Source organism: Pleuronectes platessa, chromosome 21 (genome assembly GCF_947347685.1).
Source record: "Pleuronectes platessa chromosome 21, fPlePla1.1, whole genome shotgun sequence".
Taxonomy (NCBI): Eukaryota; Metazoa; Chordata; class Actinopteri; order Pleuronectiformes; family Pleuronectidae; genus Pleuronectes; species Pleuronectes platessa.
Window position 1 is genome coordinate 10,568,262 of NC_070646.1, and position 20,980 is coordinate 10,589,241.

Below are 20,980 nucleotides of genomic sequence, written 5' to 3' on the forward strand. Positions count from 1 at the left end.
TTGTTGAAATTATTGAATCTCTAACTTTTGACTTTGATGTTTTGTACCTATAAAACCTTGCCCAGTCACAACATACAAAAGAAAACTCTGTCGCCCCCTGGTGTTGTAGTACAAACACTGCATGATGAGTAGGCACTACATGGCATGCGCGCATCAGCATCATCCTCTAGGTCCATTGACACACTGAGGCTAGTCACGTAGTACAGGGGTTGAACCCTGTACAGTGGCAGCGCGTCATTTTATCACCATGACGCACAAGCACCGACAGGCTCCTGCCCTCCTGAGCTATCTCGGAATGGAAAAGTCGGTCCTTTTAGGGAGGTGGTCGGATCGGGAAACACTTTGAAAGTCCACAGTCATATTCAGGAGAACGGGTTCAAAGCAGGGGAAGGTCGCGGGGAGGAGAGGAGCCGGAGAACCGCACAGACGCGTTTTACATCATCTGATCAGAGGTGGTTTGAGAAAACAGGACAAGATGGTGAATATTCCTCACACGTCGGGGATCGAAGTGGAGCAGAGCAGCCCGCCTCCTCCTGCGCGCTCCTCTGTCCTCAGATAACACCTGACAGCACCCCCCCCCCCCCCCCCCCCCTCCCTCCACGTGTCCAGACTAACGATTCCTAGACAGCGAGTTCCTGGGTTGAATAAACGAGCATTTCTTCTTTTTATTCTTCTCCCATATGACGTCCTCCGCTGAGCATGAAGTCCACAGACAGAGGGGGGACGAATCAAACCGAACCACCTGAGAAACTTTAAATTCTCTGCGTAAACATCTGGTAATGATTAACACGTTCACCGAATACTTCCGCGTTGAGAATACATGAGGATAAACACGAATAAAACACCCCCGCGCTGCTGCTGTAGGGTCTCCGTGCACGAGGCTGAATCCCCAGTACCCTCACATCCATAAGCGGCAAACCCGCGCGCGCGTGTGTGTGCACTCCGATCAGTGTGTGTGTGTGTCATTTCAATGTGACCTGGGTCCGCCATACCGTTATGATTCCACTGCACGGCTGCAGCAACTTCATAGTGGAGCGCGCGCGCGCGGCACTGTGCGCACACGGCTTCTAGACGGAGGAACCAGACGCAGGGAGCTCGAACCAGCGACTGAAGCGACCACACAGGTAACTCGCACCTGCTCAGCTTCACATTTCTTAACACCTAGGTCGCACCACACTCCCAGAACATGTACTTTGGAGGCTGCGTGAATACATTAACGAGAGAATGACAAGAATAACTTGAGGCTGAGCCCGCGCACGCGTCGGGAAATGTAAGTTCCGCATGTACATTTTTTTTAACGCCTCCGCTTTGTATGACCTTAATTATTATTCACCTTGATATGATAAAATTGATAAATAGTTGTACATGTGCTGTGTGATATAGAAAGAGAAACTGGGATGTGTTATAGGAGGAAATGAGCGCAATGGCCGGATGACGAGGCTCTATTGAAAACCTGTTTGCCAATATCCTTACGCGTGTTGTTTTATCTGCCCCATTTCCTCAAATCGTCCGGTGGAGCGGCTGCCATTAGACATCTGACTGATAGCTGACAGCACTAATACAGTGTTGATCCATGTATTTTCTCTATCAAATGAATAATTGCTGATATATATATATAAACACGTTATTCGCATGGAGCCGCCCTAAATCTTCTCCCCAAAATAAGCCTCTGCAGAGCCGCCGCTTGTGCCCGGCCGTCACACCTGAGCTGCAGCTCCACAGCCGCTCTGTCTCTAGTCTGGCACAGAGCGGTCTTGCTATAGTGCACAAACTGATGATCCTCTCTCGACAGAGGTGACCATGGCCGAGGACATCAAGACCAAACTGGAGAACTATCGCACTGCTCCATTCGACGCCAGGTTCCCCAACCAGAACCAGACCAAGAACTGCTGGTCCAACTACCTGGGTAGGACTGCTTGTTGTGCTCCTCAAGGTCAAAGCTGTCACTTCTGGTTCCACACCACAAACACTGATCTAAGAATATATTAAAACTGTGGAAACATGATGTGCTATGAAAAATAATCAAATACTCTATACCTTCCATCTGAGTCAGTTGTGTGTTTACCTGAGGTCTTTAAAAATGTGCTGACCTCTGACCTCTGACCTGGAGCTTATCCAGATTGAGGACACTGACTTGACCCTTCCCCCTTGAGAGAAAAAATGTGGAATGATTACATGTACTTTCTATTTCTATATCCATTGTTATTGTTTCTCTATTAATAGACTTTCACCGCTGCCAGAAATCTCTGGATGCTAAAGGACAGGACACCATGCCCTGTGATTGGTACAAGAGGGTCTACAAATCCCTCTGCCCCATGTCCTGGGTAAATAACACTTTTTCACATCTCAACAGTTCAATGAGGTAGTTCGAGTAAGTCACACAGAGAAGTACTGGCAGAGTATACATGTTCCCTAAATGAGATGTGGTCCGAGTTTGTTTAGCGGGGGTCAAACAACTTCATCGTTCCTCGCATTCCTGTGAGTCTCTTCTCAGAAGTGAGAATCAAAACAAAAGTAAGAGTTTCAGTCCAAATTTAGAGAGTGAAGTTGTTCCCCCTTGAAACAGTTCACTGAAAAAAGACCAGAGTATTCTAAGTTGCTGTTTAGGGAATAATTGAAAATATTTACTGTTGAGCATCAGATACTCTAAACTGACCAAAATGTGTGGATTTGTAAGACAGCATCACTTGTAGTGTATGAAGTATGAGCAAGTATTAGGGTATGGGAGGAGAAGAAAAATGAGATCCTTTTTGCACGTCACAAATTAAGTACAAATAGATCACAGGAATTTAAATATATACATTATATAATTTTGATGATAAAGTTGCAAGTCAAGCAACTGACCGACACTGAAACTCAAAAACGAGCTGTCAATGTTCTATCTTTTTGTTCAAAATCTCCGAATAGACCTTTGACTGATCACTACATTGTGTAAATGTGCTTTTTTTTCTTTAAATCTTTTACATATATATTTATGTCAAAAAGTAAGGTTCTCTCTGACATCTTGTTCTTTCAGGTCCAGAAGTGGGACGACCAGAGAGAAGAGGGAACATTCCCAGGGAAAATCTGAGATTGTCGTCTCTCCAAAAGATGTGGAATTGCAAAGATGTAATCCTCTCAGCTAAATGTTTGTGTATGTGGTGGGGAGACCCCGCGGCTCCGTCACCACCTTTCCACTACTGGTGCTCTGTCCCAGGAATACGCTGATACTGAATGGTCATTCCTCTCTAACCTCATGAAACGTACAGCGTACACTGAATTAAAATATCTCAGGATATATTTATGGAGCTCAGTTGTCCCGTGTGGTTTTTCTTAACTCCACTAGAATACGACTAAGATACAGCAGCTGTGTCTCAATTCTGGTATTGTTCATGAAACCGATGGAAGAAACATGGATATATTTATAGATTTTATTCAATCAAATAAACCTACATCAAATATACATATTTAATCAAGGTTAGAAAAATAATTAAATATTTCAAAACACTAAAAGTGACACATACAATCACAGCCACCACCCCCACAGAGCAGGACTGAGTAATGGCTACTGCTGCTGTTGGACATAAAGAAATAAAAATACATAAAACTGCATTTCATAAACAAGGGCTCCCCATCCGGTGTAAGGAGTATCAAACAGTTTATATCTGGGCTCAATGAAGCAGTAAAAACACAGATGTGTCTTAACATTTATAGATATCACAGCTAATGCTGAAGAAACTTTCCCATGCAACAAATTAGTACAGTAAAATTGAATAAGTGAGTAGTACAACACCAAGTACCAAGTATTATAGTGAGGGTACAACCACATTTATCCATATATATCCATTTAAGGATATTTCTCAATCTGAGGTAAGGTGAGAGTATTTGCATATAAGAAGTTTCCTGTTACTGTATCTGCTCAAAATCCCAAACAGGAAAAAGTCGATATTTTTTCCCCATTTCTGATTAAGATACTAAAATTACCGGCTCAGGAAATATTTGCTTTACAGCAGCTTCAGTAAAAGGTCACTTGTATCACAGACAAGTATTTTCTACCTGATGCTACGCAGAAAAACAACTGACCAAGTCATGTAGAGCCAAATATATGTGGAAAATTCGACTGTGGAGTTTTTTTATTTAACATACTCTGAAGTCGTACATGCACTTTTCTTTTTTCTTTTGCCTGAAACGTACAAACGTGTGACTAGTTGCACTTTCATAATCAATATAAATCTTGCAAAAGGTCAAAACCTGCGTAGAAGCACTTCCCAAAGTAAAACCACTAGATTTGAAATAGATTAGCTACCAGGTATAAATGATCAACAGGTATAAATAAGTGTCTGCATAGCATTACGAGTGGTGTATCTGTGTGGCCTCACAGCGAATTTATTTATTCTCCTTTTTTTCAAAACACGCCACAAGCAGCATTTAAATATGCAGCACAAAAGTCACAGGTAGCAGCCACAGATATAGTGTTAAGTACGAGGCACAAGAACGGGGCTGGTAAAATGCAGCCTCACAGATTTATCCTGGCACCGTGGGACGGACGACCGGGGCAACGATGTAGAACGTGTCGGGGATAATATGTACGTGTGGGCGTTGGGTCGAAAGCGAGGGAAGAAGGGGAGGGATCCAACCATAAAGTGGAATTCTGTGAGAGTGAGAGTGTGTGTAAACCCATCGTGCAGCCTCTGTCCTTTTCGGTGAGGGGTGTCAAGCCAATATCTCGTTGTAAGGGAGGTCATCCACCAGAAAGTGGCTTTAAAAAGTCAGTACCTCCTCTTGCCATGTTTCCCACCATCAGTCATGCAGGTCTTGGGTCGAAGAGCTGTATAACAAGGGGAGAACGAGCAATTTATGTTGTTTTTTGTAACTGCTGAGTACGTGTGCCCGAAAAGCTTAAATCCAAGTTCACGTGTTTCCCCGACTCACCTGGATCGGCCGTCGGCTTCATCTTGGTGTGATGGACTATCTGGTTGTCATTGGTCATCTTCACATCCTGATCCTCCACGTAATTACTGCAACACAGCAAGAGAAAGGAGGAAACAACACAGATGCATGAGAGTAAATCTTATGCGTCGGTGAGAAAATGACACGAAATGGAGGAGTGACAGATAACAAAGCCCTGAAGTCAGCAGGTCCAGGCTTTGAGACCAAAGACGGAGCTAGAGATTCAACAGGAGAGAGGAGGCGAGGGAGAGGGACTGAGGTATCACAAGTCTAGCGTGTAGGAAGGTGGGTGTGGCTTGGTCGGGGCGTTTGAGGGCACCGGCGGAATCTTCAATACAGGGATTGACCACAGGGAGGTGCTGACACGAGGCTTTCGGGGGCTCTGATACTCACTGTGGGTAGTGACGGCTGCTGAGGGGGCTGAGGTGGAGAAGAGGACATCTCCGTTCAGAACATGTCACTGCTCGAGAACAGTTGGACTGAACCAAATCTCCTCTGTCAAAAAATGGTTGTCTCTGTTTCAGCCATTCCCTCATCAAATGTTCATGAGTTAATTCACAGTACAAGGTCATCTGTCTATGATTCAATGGCAAGGAAACGTGCATGACACATGACTCATGCATGTCCTGGGTAAAGATGCAGGGCTGACCAGCCATCTGGATCTTTGCCTCCGCCAAAGAGGTTATGTCTTCCACCTGTTTGCTGGTTTGTTTGTTTTCAAAATTTGGTGGAATGTGGTATAGGTCAGGGAACAACCCATTAATGGAACAAACCATTAAAGTCTGGTGCGTATCCAATTCAGGGATCAAGAAATCCGGCATATTTTGGGGACTGATATCGACGACTGTGGGCAATTAGGTGCAGCTTTATTCAATTTAAGGGGACTGTTGGTCCTTTGTAAAAGTAATTGCACAACCAATCACTTACACCTACAGTGTATATAGGCTCAGAAAGTACAGATACCTGATGACGGTGTTCCTCTCACAGTGTGCGATGTAGGGATCGTCTGAGAACAGGATGGTGTGGTAGGGCACCACCGGATCACAGGTCGGCAGAATGCCCCGAGCCACGTGGCTCACACTGTCCAGGATGCCGTTGTACACGAGGAGGTCGTCCACCAGCAGCTGAACACACACAGGGACACATTCACATTTCGCTGAGTGTAGTCGGATTCGAACATGAATGCCCAGCTGATAGACAGAGCGGCTTACCCCGAACTCCTTCACTCCCCTCTGGTGTGTTTTAGAGTAGTTCCACAGCTTGATCATCGACACGGTCACCGGCTGTTCAAAGATGACGTACACACGGTTCACCTGCAGGGAAACAGGAAATACACTTAACTCCTAACTGATCGGAGGGTGTTAACTGACTGCAGTCTGGTCTCTCTCTCTCTCTCTCTCTCCCAAACACACACACACACACTCCCTCCCTCACCAGGCCTGGGAGAACCGGGGCTAGCCACGTGTGTCTTCCATCCTGGGTACTGTTGACTCCATCTATTAATTTATCTGGAGTCCTGACATCACCGCTCACATGGTCCAGCACGTTCACACTGTCGGGAAAAGCAGCGATGTCTGGTGGACACAATGTTAAGGTACAGATATTATAGAAATTATTATAGAAGTAACTATTATTATGACTTCAAAAGTACATGTATCCTCTCCTTATAAATATAATCAGAATAGGACTGGTTGTGCAGCAGCTATAGAAGTTTTTTTTTACTTTAATGTCTCTTCTTTGCATCTCCAGATTTCTGATGAAAACTGTGCCGTTAGTATTTGCTAAACCAAGATTATTGCATAGTTCCTGACATTTTCTGTTAAAAAAAGCACAGTGGTAACTAATAATACCAATAACTATGAAGTCAACTGGATATTCATAAGTTTATTTACCCATTTTCTGTAGATTTAAACCACAAATTTGGAAGTGAACAACAACCAGACCACATGACATAAAATTTGGATTTATTACTGCTGATGAAGAGAGCACAGGTTAGTGAGGAGAGAAGCATGGAGCTGGAGGTTGACTGTTAAAGATACTGTTGTCACTGAGACTGATCTTCTGGTGGTTGTGGTCGTAAAACTCGAGGCCGTTGAGTCCGATGTAGTACGGGTCTCCCCAGGTTGTTAAAAGCTGCAGCTGAAAAATGACTGATGGGTTAGGGTCAAGGATGTATAACAGGGGTCATCTGGTATATCACATAGATACTTATTCTGTCTTTATGGTACACAGGCTGTCAGCCAGCTGTGACAGTACCATTTAAAATGGCTACATATACAGTGTTCGTGTGCACACAATGTTGCATGTGACCTGCAAACAGGGGCAAAAACACAGGTGTCAAAACCATCACTTCCTGCTATGGTTGGCAGAAGGATACAGCCACAAGGCATTATGGGAGCTTCATAGTCCATGCTGGCCTGCTCTTGTTTCTTAGCGCTGACTCTGAATTAGAAACCACAAAATTAGAAATTAGGAAATGACATTCTTTAATTTCTCCTGAAATAGGAGGGTTTGAACTCTGGCTCCTACTTGTGATGGTCTTCAGAACTGTTGCTCTCAGTCGGCGTCTGCAGGAAGTCGACGAAGAGGATCTCCTGTGCAAAGTCAAAGTGGCAGTTGCCCGGTCCTTTCCTGATGAGGAATCCCTCCGCCGGGGAGATCACGACATCGTCCACAAAAACATGGATCAACTTCACCTGAACAAAATACAGAGACATTTGTTAGTTGTGTGTGGTGTATATGGAACATTTCAGGTCGAATCTAGAAACTAATCCCTGGTAAATGGTAAATGGCTTTGTATTTATATAGCACTTTTCTAGTCATGATGACCACTTAAAGCGCTTTACAGTACAGTTCTACATTCACCCATTCACACACACATTCATACAGTGCATCTATTCGCAGCACTTAGTTATTCTATGGGGGGCCATTCAGGGCTCAGCATCTTGCCCAAGGACACTTCGGCATGCAGATGGGTCAGACTCGGGATCGAACTGCCGACCTCCAGGTTGGAGAACGACCACTCTACCGCTCAGCCACAGGCGACACTGGTAGCATCACACAGAAGCGTTCTCACCTTTTCAGTGTGAACTATGTGATGTTTCAAGCAGCTTTGCAATCATGTGCCAAATTCCTGTGTGAATTCTATTTTGGTTTTTCACACCGTCTGTCTCTGACACCTCTAAAAAAAAAATCTAAAAACCTCAACTGCTCTCAACAGACCCAATAATGGAATTTGTTGTTCCACAGTTTAGTATCTACAGTGTCACACAGCTTTATATACTATTTACAGCAATTTGTTAGTGAGTCCAACAGAGACGTATCTCACCCCTCTGTAGGAGTCCTCAGGAGACTTGTTGTAGTTCCAGATGCGGAGTCCTGCGATGGTCTGGGCTGTGGTGAAGGTTATGTTCAGGGTGTGGGACTCTCCACGGGAGAAAGGGATCAGCCACATGTGCTGGTCTTCAGTGGTAATGTTTTGGCCATCAACCAGCCTGGATATCAGAAACAGATGATAAAGAGTGTGGATTTTTTTATTGTGATATTCGATTTTTCATGATCATGCGAAATTCTTTGTGTTGGACGTACTTATCGAGTGTTCGCTGGTCCTGTCCGTACTCAGGCAGGTCGTTGAGGTCGCAGGGTGACGCGGCCATCATACCGAGGTCTAAAGGTAAATACTCCCCATCTTTCCCCACCACCTCCAATCCAGTCAGGCCCATGTAGTGGGAGTCGCCCCAAGTGTGCAACAGCTCTAGTCTGAGGCCTGGAAGAGAGAGAGAGAGAGACAGCTAGTTTGAGCCTCCAGACATTAAAACAATTTAAATAAAGGGAGAACAGAACATGTGGTGACAGGATATCGTTGCTATACTCACACTTTCCAGTGAACATCCCCGGAATGTGTTCCATGTTCTCCTCAGACTGGCTAACGGTGGGGTTGAGTTGAAGTTTCAACTAAGAAAATATTTGAAAAACATTTATAGCGTTATTATAATCCAGTGTTCTGTTGATGATGTGAGGGCTAGGGTTGCAATGGTAAGAGAGTGTTTAAAAAGTTTCCCTGTGGAGACTTCTGTAACAGCCTGTACTCACAGCGAGGTCTTCCTCTCGGAAACCGGCCTGTGTGAAGGGTCTCTCCTCTCCCTCTCCATCGGCGGTGCGCGGCCTCTGCAGCTCCTCCTCATTCGACAGACTCTCACGGCCCTCACCTTCACTGAGGAAGGTTTCATCGTAGCGAGACATAGCCTCCAGGATGTCATCATCCGTGGTGAACAGGATAGTGTCCCCGAACTGGTCCAGCTCTGAAAAAAGACAACAGTGTAAGGAGAAAGGACAAGTTGATCCAAACAACCAAAAGCAGCTGAAAGACCAGCGATCTCTACCTCCGGACAGGTTGCCTGAAGCTTTGGCAATCTCTCCCCTGAAGATGCACCTTCCATCCAAGAGCATCTCCACTTCTTTCACCCCTCGGAAAGAGTGGATGCGAGACTTGTTGTAGTTCCACACACGGATCATGGCCACTTGGCAGGGAGCTCCAAAGTCCAGGAAGACGGTGTGGTTACGACCGGGTGTGAACGGGGCCAACCAGAGATGCATGTCGTCCTGTGTGCGATTGATGCCGTCGGTCAAGTTGTGAACGACACGTGGGTCTTTGCCATATGCAGGGAGAATGTTGATGTCTGGAGGATCCGCCCGGATGTGAGCAGGTCGCAGAGGCTCTCCGCTGGAGCTGAACACCTCCAGGCCGTTGAGGCCCACGTAGTGGCGATCGCCCCAGGTAGACAGGATGTTGATGACCAGCCTTTGACCCTGTGGCAGAACTGGGATTTCAAACTCATCCTCCCGCTCCATGGCTGGATCATCGTCAGGGACATCGCACAGAGTCCCCTGAGCAGTCAAGGAGGAAAGGGGGCTCCTAGGTGCCATGGAGGGGTTGGATGGGACTGGTGAGGGAGAAAGGCCCTGCTGCTGGATGAAGTCATCGAAGATGTCTCCTTCATAGCCCATGTTGGCGATGCGTCCACGTTGGCATTTGTTGAACTTAATGAGGGAGTCCCAGGACTCCATGAGGGTGTCATCCTGCTGGCTGTGCAGCTGGGCCCGAGACGAACACTGCCTCCTGTTGGTGTTCACCAATGACAGTGGCTCCTCTGGAAAATACACAAACAATTGCTATTAAGTAAGGACATAGGCCTCAGCATTCATTATCAAACACTGAATACAAGAAACGTGTTAATAGGTTAACTAATAACTAAATAGCAAATATTTAATTTCTAAATTTCACCCCAAAAAACATTTAAATTCAACTGGCAGGTGAAATAAAAAGGACATGGGTTAAAAAACATACCAATAAAGGTGTCCCTTAGTATTTTAACTTCACATATTGAAGGTGGTAGCATTGACTACCTGTGTTTGACAGTGTTGCAGCTCTGAGGTTCTGCTCCTCCGTCTGTTTGGCGGAAACAGAAACTACACTGTTTCGAACTGAGCTCCTGCGTCCACTGATGGGTCTGTCCGGCTTCTGCTCCCCCAGCTCCTCCAGCAGGTCGCAGCTCAAGTCCAGAGAGTCTGCGTTCCACTGACTCCCGTTCACTGTCCTCTCCGTCCCTCTGCACACCCGGCCCGGGTTACAGGGCAGCTCCGGGAGCAGTGAAGAGGATGAGGCTGGTGATAATTTGGGCTCTGTGGAGTGCTGAGGCACAAGCCACCTGGGCCTCTCCCTGCCGGCCTCGCAGCCCTCTGCTACTTCTCTGTTCAGGGGCTGCAGCCACTGGGGGGCCACGCGGGACGAGGACGGCTGGGTGGTGACAGTCTGCTCCATGGGCACTGGCTGCGCCGCCTGCTGCCTGAGAGAGACGGGCTCTTCTGAGGCGGGCAGGTCGAAAAAAAGTCTCTGCGCGGAGGGGTGGCGAGAGGAGGATGAAACCCCCACTGCTGAAGGTGTGATCGGTGGTAGTGACATATGGGATTTCTCCTGCATGTCTATCATAGCCTGGCCTGGGGTGTCTGATATGGGGTGTTGCTGGACGGTGCTGGCCTCCCCACCACTCCTGTCCTCATGGCGCTGGGGGCTGACCCCCCGCAGATTGTGTCCTGAAGACACAGGGCTGGAAACCACAGAGTCTGGGATCTGGAAATCCAAGAGATCGATCGCGGTGCTGTAGTCATAGACCTGGTTGCCGCAGCCCTTCTCCAGCTCACCTTCAAACACCAATGTGCTGTCGAGGTACAGCTTAATATGCCGAGCACCGATGTCAAGCTCCTAAAAAACAAACAGGGCATTTTCATTTACCTGCACCTTGCACTTTGAACTATATTTAACAGCTTCCATAGCAACACTCATGTTAATACCCACATAATTCAGATTTTAATCTACACAAAATAAATTCTATATATTTAGACAAAATTTGTATATACATATATAATATTTTGAGAACATAATTATAATTTCAATTAAAACAAAGTAAGTCTAATTATAAACCCAAAAGCATATGATGCAGAAGAGAACATCTCAAAAACTATTTCTGTCATGAGTCCCACACGCTCGCAGTAATTAGCACGCTCACAGATATCAAGTCATGTCTGCCGGGAAGAAATGTCTGAAGCCCCAAACTCCAATCTGCTCGATCCTCAGGACAGTAAACTTCTAAAAACCCAGGTCACAGTAAAATCTACACTCTCGCCGACAGGTCCTTACCTTGCAGGCTCAAGACACAAGTAATTCTGGACAGTGGGAGTAACATATACAGAGATATGGTGGGGCTGTAGTGCCCCTCTATGAACAGCAGTGAGGCTGAGAGGCAGAAGCCCACGTTTCCCCCCCCCAACACTAATCCTCTGGGGCTAATCTCTCCCTGTTCCACATTTGGACAGCCTGACTGGCAGCTCAGCCAGCCACTGCTTAAAGGGAACCACACCCCCGATGTAACGACGCCACACCCCGTTTGATAGTGACAACACACCAGCACGAGGGATTTATGAGCACATGGAAACGAACAATCTCTGGATGAGAGAGCGAGAGGGATAAATAAAAAAATGCAAGGAGAGCTGGGACAGATTGAACTTGGTTTTTAACAAATATACTTTTATTTTTTAACTGTAACGACCAAATGACAAAAAGGAAACAAAAATAAGAAGCACTTACATTGAGGCTTCTGTTGTAGTTCCAGATTTTGATGCGAGATATTCCAAAGTCTAGGGAGCGCTCTGTGTTCCTGATGATGAAGTAGAGCTGGATGGGAGGGTGGTACGGACACGTCCACATGTGACGCTCTTTGGTGGTCTGTCAACCCAAGAGAAAAGACGGAATATCCCTTTTACACCACAGACAGTTGCACCTGTACAAGTGTACTTAAAAAATATAAACTCAATAAGCTTTAGAGCCCTGTTATTTGGAATGATTCTTTATTGTCAGCCATTAAGAGTCATAAAAAAGGTAAAGTATCTGCTGTGATATTTCTTTCAATATAATCCAAAGAAAATGTAATGTAAATGTAGAGGATTAATAATTCTAACAAAAGTATCTTACGCACATTTCAATTATTTTATATTATAAATTTGTTGTAACAAGATTTAAAAAATTACAAAATATATATGTAATAATTATGTAAAATAAATCTACATTACTCAATGGAATGGCAAGCTACACAATGCAGGGCACTGGGAAGGACTCTGGCTGTGTATATTCAAAATGGACAGAGTTTAATTGGTGTCATTTTGTAATGCAGTTTCAATTTGTGCTTACACACGAGCAGCAGCCATTCAAACGAGATGCTGACGCGGCACAGACTCACCTTGGCCTTTCCATTGACGAGTGCCCCCAGATTCCCGGGGAAGTCAGCGTTCCTGATGTCCAGGTCGTGCGGCGACACGTACAGCTTCCTGTTGCGGAGGCAGAAGAACTGCAGCTCCGTCAGGCCGACCTGCAGAGTGTTCCCCCAGTTCGACAGGATCTCCATGGTAACGTACAATGCAGGGGTGACCTCGGCTGAGGACTGAACTCTCTGCAATGAAACACAGGATTTCAAAAAGTGTGTCTGTAAACCTTTGTCTGTATCACACAGGATTTTCCATATCTGCGATGTGAGGCGGAGTCACTGACTCACCGGCTCCTTTCTGCTCTCTGTTTGGACGATCTGAGGAATGTTGCAGCCGGGCCCGGGTTCGAGTTTCTCCAAGGCCATCAGCAGCTTCTGTTGTTGCCTGAACAGAAGGAGGACATCCTCAGCTCTGCTGCTTCCCCTCTGGTCCCTGACCTTCACATCAGTGGTGAGGGATGGCTAACCAATGTGTTAGCTACACTGATGAATAATTCCTCAAGGTCGGGGTGCATACACACCATAAATTACTGTTCCCGGTCGCTTCTATAAAACACTATTGTGTTCTGACAGTGTGCACCAGGTGTCCTTCTAGCCATCAGAAGACAGATGAATTCAGTGTGTGGGTGTTGTATTCTGTCAACATACCTGGGGCCCATAAGAGTGATTCTCTGCATGGCCAAACTAACACTGCTCTCATTCTTGTCGTGGGTGTTGTGGTGCACTAAGCCATTTATTATCTGGTGTGCCCTGCCCTAGATGAAGAGAAAGCAGAAAGATAAATAAGCTTCAGGGACAGGGTTTACATGCAAGCTCAATCCAGATCAATGTATTCAAATCAGGAGCACATATACTACACGTAGGGTCGACACAGTGAAAAGAGAAATCTGTGTAATAGAAATACAACAAAAAAAAAAACGTGTGTACTAGCTAATGGCCTGAGTGCAGTAAAGATGTGAGGAGTGCAGTGTGGGGGGGGGGCGGACCGTGCTGCGACTGAGGAGCTCAGGACTCTGCACCGAGTGGTTTTCTCTCTGGATGGCCTGGCGAACCCGGCACGCCACCTCCTCTGGGTCCTGCTCCTCCACCGAAGCCTTTCTGGGTGCTGACAGGGGCCTTTCCACACGACCTCTTGACCCTGAAGCAAAAATGTAAACAAAATGTCAGCAACAACCATTTGGGCTTGTATCAAGAGATCGTTCCACAGTGCAAAGTCAGCAGTCTTTACATGTAAGAGTGAATCTTGACTGTCATGTCAGTCTTTTTGAAATGTGAATATTTAGCCTTAAAATACAAAACACTTACTCTGCCCATCCCAGGTCCCTTCTGAAGGGGGCCTATCTAATGTCTTGCTCTTCACCAACATAGGCTTGGTTTGTATGTAGGTGTCAAAGTTGTCTTTCCTTTTTGCAGACAGAGAACGTTGAATCTTACGACCTAGAACGATAGATAAACACTTTTCATGTTAGGGAGGAACAGTGAATACCTTTTATAGTTTATAGGAACAAAAGTGTCTCACTGTTTCTGACAAACATCTACTTGTTTAAAGGTCAGCACATGGTGCAGATAAGGAGGAGACGGATCCTCTTTGGACATTTCAGATTCAACCTAAAAATCTATAATATATTTACATGTGAAAGTTGATGCAGCCGGCCTACCTTTAGGTGAGAGTGCAAAGTCCAGGACAATGAGGTTCGAGGAGTCAAAATGGTCGTGGGAGCTGCTGGGCCGGGGGCTCGAGGAGGACTTGGAGGATGAGAGAGGGAGCCCCAGTTCATCCAGACTCTCGGTGCTCTCCTCCCTCTCAATCTGCTCCTCCACCCACTCTTCCTCCGACTCCTCCCCCGCGGAGTCGCGGCTGCTCCGCCTCATGCTGACCACCAGGCTCCGACGCAGAACCTAGTTTGCAAAAGGTCCGCGTTTATGTAGGCAGCCAATGCACGCAGTCATCAGCTTGAGCATCCGCAGGCGCAGACGCATGCAACCACGTGCATACTGACAAATTAAGAGTTCCCTTGATTTTTGTGACAACCCCTAGCAAACGTGACCAATTAACACCCAAGAGCATGGAACACATTTAGATGATTCACTTCATCTCATGCCACCTTGACAAGATGAAATCAATCATCTTCTCACCTTCACTTCCTCCAGGTTGAGGAGCACCTTCTCACTGTGCTCCTGGCTTGATTGACCTCCTTGGCTCTTGCATTTGTCCCTGGGGGAGCAGGGACTGCGAGGAGAGCGCAGACTGGAGCTCTGTGGGAAACACCGCGATCAGATAATGAGGAAATGGCAAAGATGGAGAGATGCTAGGCAGTACAGACAGCTGCCTCTGACACAGAGCCCCTCCCCTGAAAAAAAAAAAAAAAAAAAAAACACACACCCACACAGGCTCATTAGGCTTTGTTGTGTCTTCACTCTACCTCCATGTCTGAGCTTTCGTAGGGCTCAAAATCCTCAGAGTAGCGCGTTTCTGGGCATAACAGTAAATTTGATCCTTCCTCTGTTCGAACTTTGACAGAATTCTGCACAAACGACAGAAGAACAATTGAATATGTGTATTATCTAACAAGCATACTTTCATTATAAAAGATTTACATCATCAAGGTTTTTAAAGATCTCGAGACAAGCGAAGGCCTCTACCTGCACCCATTCTTTCCTCTGGACCTTGCCCGGGGCCGTGTGGCTCCGCGTCACGTAGGTTTGCTCCAGACTGTGGCCGTCTTCACTCAACTGGTGGGCACTTCTACAGACATCTGCCGATGAGTCACAGCACAGAAAAGAACATGAGCGGCGTGCAGCGGGCTAAAGCCTCGGAGGAGAAGGAACACACAGTCACATGCGCAGATGGTGCGTGGTCCAAAGAGGAAGAGCGAGAGACCGGCTGCCAGCTACAACTGTCACTATCATTTATTCACTGAGATAACGGCACGGGGTTGATGCCGTGCGAACTACGAGCTGAGGAGCGGTGGCTGTTAGCTGGTTTTCATATGGTCTGCAGATGACAGAAGCATCACCGAATAGAGTATGATGATGAGCAATGTTTGATTTCATTGTGAAAATGACTCAACCCTCAAGATCAGCGCTCGCCTTTGTACAGTGATACAGTGATCAAATTGAAAAGGGTCTTACAAAAGGATTTTTTGTTTCGTGTGCCAAGTTTATTTTGGTCCGGCTGAAACATACCTGCTGTGCGTTCACGCCTCAAAGCAGGTGAGGAGGTAGTGGACTTGTGGCTGGAGCTTTTGAGCTGCTTCCTACTGGTTTCCGCATTGGCTCCGTTAAGATATATGGAGAAACCTTGCTCCAGCTTTTCCAACTCAATCTCCCTGGAGTCTTTGGCTTTAAGGCGCTTGAGGATCCTGAGGAGGAAAGAAAACGAGTAACTCAAATTGAGAAGAGAAATCTATGGTCTGAGATGATCAAGATCTAGACTCAAACATCAAGCTACATTTCAAATGCTTTTTTGGAGGGGCTATCAATGCAAAGAACCAATCAGTGCTCCTCCTGTGAAATCTAATCGGTAGCTCCCCAACAGTCGGTGCTCACACTTCACCTGTTTTTGTGCTGGAGGGTGATTAAATATTCATTCAGAGTGTCGTCCACAGCAGAGGGAAGCTTCTCCTCTTGGTGCGCGTTGCTCTCCTTACACACAAACAGACACACAAAGGAGAGTCAGAACAACCTAGATCAGCTGTTGTAGGAAAACAAAATTACAATTATACATCATTGTCGCACAGGTATCCACAAACACTTTATTCGATACATCACAAGATATGAATCTAACCACTCGCTCCTCCAGTAAATAAAGAAAGAACACCGAGCATGCAGTGGGACCAAAACCCTTAATAAGACCTGCTCAGTGAACAGACCTGTGTATTGCTGGAGTGCAGGAGCCTCCCTTTGTGAGCACAATCTAAAGCGGTTCTAAAACTCTGCATGACAGGTATCCTTCTCTCGTGATGATTTCATGGTTATCTCAATATTTTGTAAACTGGGCTGGACTGCAGACTTTTAATTATGAGATGAGGTGAGAGGAGGAAATGTGATCACGGGTAAGGAGCAGCGGGGGAAAACATGGATTAACCCGAGGGGAAATAGTGACTCTGCATTGGGCAAGATGCCTTTGGAATAATTCCAAATTCAGGGTCTTCTTTAAAAGAGAAGACCCTGAATTCAATGGCCTAATGAAATGAAGTGCAGCCTTTTCAAATAAACTAGCATCGACAAACACTTGTCACAGATCTATAACTTTAAAAGGGAGGAACAACTGAACATCACATGCTGCTCACAACAGCCAGCAATTGTTGACTCGACTAAAATGAAATCGTCCTCTTTAAAACGTCAGACGTATGCCAGCTCCTCACCCTCGGCTGCTGCTAGGTTTGACAGGGATGAAGCTGTATTTGTCACTTCCATAACAAATGTCAAAGCACACAATGGGAGCAAAATGCCGAGCTCAGCAGATCAGGGTGCAGGTCACATTTAATAACAACACGAGACACAATAAAACACACTATCCATGTCACATTAAAACTCTGCAGGCAGGCAGTCAGTGCTTGTGTACATAACATGGACACCGACAGCTCATGCAATCCCAGCATTCATCAGATAAATCATCATAATCATGCAGGAGGAGCAGAGGAATCCCAAAGCCCTTACTCAGAGTCTACAAGTCAACTAGGGGCTACAGCACCGGCCAGTGTCAGCAGCAGAAGAGAGAAGCGAGGAGACGTAGAAGGAGGAGTGGAGAAGAAGACCAGTTAGTGACAGAGCGGAGACACGGAGCTGTAAACACACACTGTGACAGGTGATGTGCAGAGGAGGTGTCACATGACCCGAGCCCGTCTTACCTCGCTGTCCATCGCGTGGCCGCCGTCCACACTATCCCATGTCTCACTCTCCACAGAGATCCCGGGAATCGGCCTTGTGTCGGACCACCACTGCGGAGCGACACAGAGGAGACATGAAACCCGCGGTTACCTCGGTCTGAAGTGTGGCTCCAACCGCCGAGCGATCCAGCACAACCAATCCGTTTTCAAGTTAGATGTCGAACAACTGGTTTCAAACCATTGTCCTCGTCGGGACGCATTTTAACACACGATTGGCATGTGAGCGATCTGACAGATGTGCGGCAACGCTTGCTCTCTCTTGTGATAGATTTCGCGGCTATCCCGCTAGCTGCCGCTGCTGCCAGTTTAACTGGGAGTCATGGCCACTGGAGAGTTGTTGTCTTTCTTCCAGATGTTGTCGGTCGGCTGCAGACTCGATCGCAGATTCGTCGTTATCACAACGCGGGATACAATGAAGCTGTCGTTGAAATAAACATTAGACAACAACCCCAAGCCATAGCTACATCAACAAAACAAAACTCGAACTATAACAGTAAATGCTCTATAGACAGATTGATATGCATTTGAAAACATGCCATTTTCTTATCCAGAATGTTAGTATAGCTGGTCGCAATCATTTCTGACTTACAGTTGACATGTTCATAAAGATGCTGCATGAAGAACAGGATGAGGGAAATGAGCAGGCAATTCTTTCTCTTGATTCTGAGTCTGAAATCTCTGATGCTGAGGACCCATACTTTTTTCTCAGGATCAAGCTGGAGTTGTGGGAGTGTGTTGGAACCCAGCTCTCCTAAATGAAGAAGATGAGTCTTCTGTGTGATCGAAGGAGCCTTCTACTCAATGAAGATAGCAACGAATCACCCAGCCATGCATGAAATAACACAGGAAATTAATACGGGTCATTTTTGACCCATGTTGTGCACTAGGAGGGGTTTGCATAGCTTGTGTATGTTGTGTGTGAGGTTAGTTTTCCAGGTTTGCCTCGTCACACGTGTCATGCTGACAACACACTCAACACACGTCAGACGGATCATCTGCTGATTACACACAGATAAAAAGCCGTTCCAACGTGATGCACTTCAGACACAGGCACTTTCTGAGGTGACGAATCTGCGATCGAGTCTGCAACCGATCGACAACATCTGGAATGAAGACAACAAACCACCAGTTGCCATGATCCCCAGTTAAACTGGAACATTAGCAGTGTCGCTACGCTAACAACAGAGGCTAGCGAGTTAGCGTGTAACTAGACATACGTGAAATGACACGAAAAGTGGCTTATTCAGCTTTTTAACTCTTGCACGACCTTCACTCGTGCTATAATAGAATGATTCAAAAACACTTACTGTCTCTGTAAAATAGCGATTTGTTTTCCGTTAGCTTTACACTGAGCGACTCTGTTTTCTCATGTGCACAGCGTGTTGTGCTGGTTGGTAACCAGGATGGATTCTCCACCAATGGGAAGAGCCGCGGCGGAATCAGACACGCCCACTGCCTGCTGCTGCCACATCCATACAGGACAGAAAATATCTAAGATATAAATAAATCAATAAATACACAAGTAAATTAACAGTTTGCGATGGCAAGGGTTGTTTCTGTATTTCTACATTTGTTTATTTATCGCTACATTTATTAGGGCCCGAGCACTATTGAAATTGTAAGGATTATTATTATTATTTTTCAGGCAAATTAATTGTCTTTTTGAGGGCTTTAACATGATCAAATTCGAACCAACATTTTCAGAGAAATAGAAAAAAAAAAAATTCTGGCAAAATGCATGAAACGCTTCATGCTCCAATGCTGCTTTGCAGTCCTAGAAATATTAGAAATTATATTTTATAGTTTTAATTACATTTTTAATGGGACAGAGCCAATGTTTGTTAATATTGGCTCTGTCAAGTTAATATTCTTTGTTAATGCCTTCATTAGACAGATGTGCTTTTACTTTGAATTCTTCATTGACAAAGAGTCTAAACTACAGATATAGAAACATAATGGTACCCTTAAACACAAGTCAAGCTTTAATCACCTATGTTTTGTCATTACTAGTTACTTCCTGGGTTGATAATGAGTGAATTTTAATTTTTTTGTGAACTATCCCTTTAATCAGATGACTCACTTGTATTTTTTATTTATTTCTGTATTCATACACTTATTTATTTCTGTAATCTATATTCATTCATTTCCAATTATTTATTTCTACATTTATGTATTCATTTCTAAATTTATTTATCGATGCATTTCTACATTTTTGTAGTACCAGTGTTGTGCAAGTTCAAACCTCATGAACTAGTTCAAAGTTCAGTTCATAGAAGTAAACATGAATAGTTCACGTTCATTTCATAGTTTTAAGGTGGAAAGTGAGAATGAAAGACTTATCTTGAACAAGAAAACCTCATCCATCACTACCCCTTGCCTGTACTGTCAGAATCTTTATCAGACAGTGTGTAAAAATCCCTCTCTGCCTTCTCTTGCCATCTGTATATGAGACCAAGAGCTGTTGTGTTGCAGGTATGGCCTGCCCCTTTAAGGAAAGTTTGTAGTGTGTGACGTAGTGCTCTTGGGTATTGTGGGAAAATACGCTAAAAGTGTGTGTATACTGAGAAGTGACGGACCACCTAGAGGTGATGCGAGTGTTGCTCCTGCTGTAAATCCGAGAAATAAAGTGGCCGCATTCTGATGATGAAATTATGATGATGATGATGAAAAATGTAATATAAAAAAATGTAATATAAAATTAAATATAAAATTAGATATAAAAATATTAAATTAAATAAAAAAAAAAAAATTAAAAAAATGCGCACATCCTGTGCAGAATCCCATTGCGCACATCCTGCGCAGAAGCGAAGTGCGCACAACCCTGCACAGAAGCCCGTTGCGCACATCCTGCGCAGTAGCAGGAATTGCTCGCGCAGCTTTTTTTTTTTTTTTAAATACATTTTTTCCCTGTTTTTATATTTAAGCAAATTAAATTTACACAGTCTAAGATATTTTGCAATTAATAGGAGATATCCTCACTAATTTTAGAGTTCAGTATATTGCCAGTTTGGAGATGGGAAAGAGTGGAATTCGAACCGATCCAATTCTGGTTGGAGGTCATGCGCTCTACCGACTAGGCCACACCGCCTGCTGGGTGACAGAAGGAACTAAGCACATTAGGAAGATGGACAAGTAATCGCGGTGTGTCCGTGTCATTTTAGGCCGCTTTTGATACACACTTCAGAGAAAATATTTTCTACTTTACTACATATATTTGACAGCCTTACCTAAAATTTACTTTTATATTTTTTATACCTTTCCTAAACTTGTCTTCGGACGCCTTACAAGAATCACAGTCTGCTGTGATGTCCTGAGGCTGCCCCCTGCTGGCTGCTGGGCTCC

The 20,980-nt window shown here is 45.2% G+C and overlaps 2 protein-coding genes across 4 annotated transcripts; one reads left to right on the forward strand and one right to left on the reverse strand.

The window, feature by feature from the left end:
- The first annotated feature begins 966 nt into the window (after nt 1–966).
- On the forward strand, nt 967–3,287 carry LOC128426362 (cytochrome c oxidase subunit 6B1). Of its 2 annotated transcripts, none has more exons than XM_053413206.1 (4): nt 967–1,124; nt 1,793–1,906; nt 2,224–2,324; nt 3,017–3,287. In XM_053413206.1, exons 2-4 carry the CDS (start codon nt 1,801–1,803, stop codon nt 3,068–3,070), a joined length of 261 nt encoding a protein of 86 aa, XP_053269181.1. In that variant the 5' UTR covers nt 967–1,124; nt 1,793–1,800; the 3' UTR covers nt 3,071–3,287. The 2 variants fall into 2 exon arrangements, with proteins under 2 accessions (XP_053269181.1, XP_053269182.1); XM_053413207.1 differs by lacking the exon at nt 967–1,124 and adding an exon at nt 1,149–1,270.
- A 109-nt stretch (nt 3,288–3,396) lies between these two features.
- Nucleotides 3,397–19,037, reverse strand: LOC128426360 (katanin-interacting protein). Of its 2 annotated transcripts, none has more exons than XM_053413203.1 (28): nt 18,946–19,037; nt 17,600–17,689; nt 16,303–16,391; nt 15,933–16,108; nt 15,390–15,502; nt 15,170–15,271; nt 14,883–15,002; nt 14,405–14,645; nt 14,052–14,183; nt 13,733–13,884; nt 13,395–13,501; nt 13,035–13,131; nt 12,723–12,932; nt 12,074–12,211; nt 10,336–11,191; nt 9,312–10,079; nt 9,022–9,230; nt 8,805–8,883; nt 8,518–8,695; nt 8,258–8,423; nt 7,459–7,625; nt 7,307–7,371; nt 6,969–7,079; nt 6,364–6,503; nt 6,141–6,242; nt 5,893–6,053; nt 4,912–4,997; nt 3,397–4,807 (listed from the first exon to the last, which is right to left on the reverse strand). In XM_053413203.1, exons 2-28 carry the CDS (start codon nt 17,609–17,611, stop codon nt 4,749–4,751), a joined length of 4,836 nt encoding a protein of 1,611 aa, XP_053269178.1. In that variant the 5' UTR covers nt 17,612–17,689; nt 18,946–19,037; the 3' UTR covers nt 3,397–4,748. The 2 variants fall into 2 exon arrangements, 1 of the variants encoding a protein (XP_053269178.1); XR_008333258.1 differs by having other exon boundaries at nt 4,744–4,807; nt 4,912–5,424.
- Nucleotides 19,038–20,980: the final 1,943 nt, after the last annotated feature.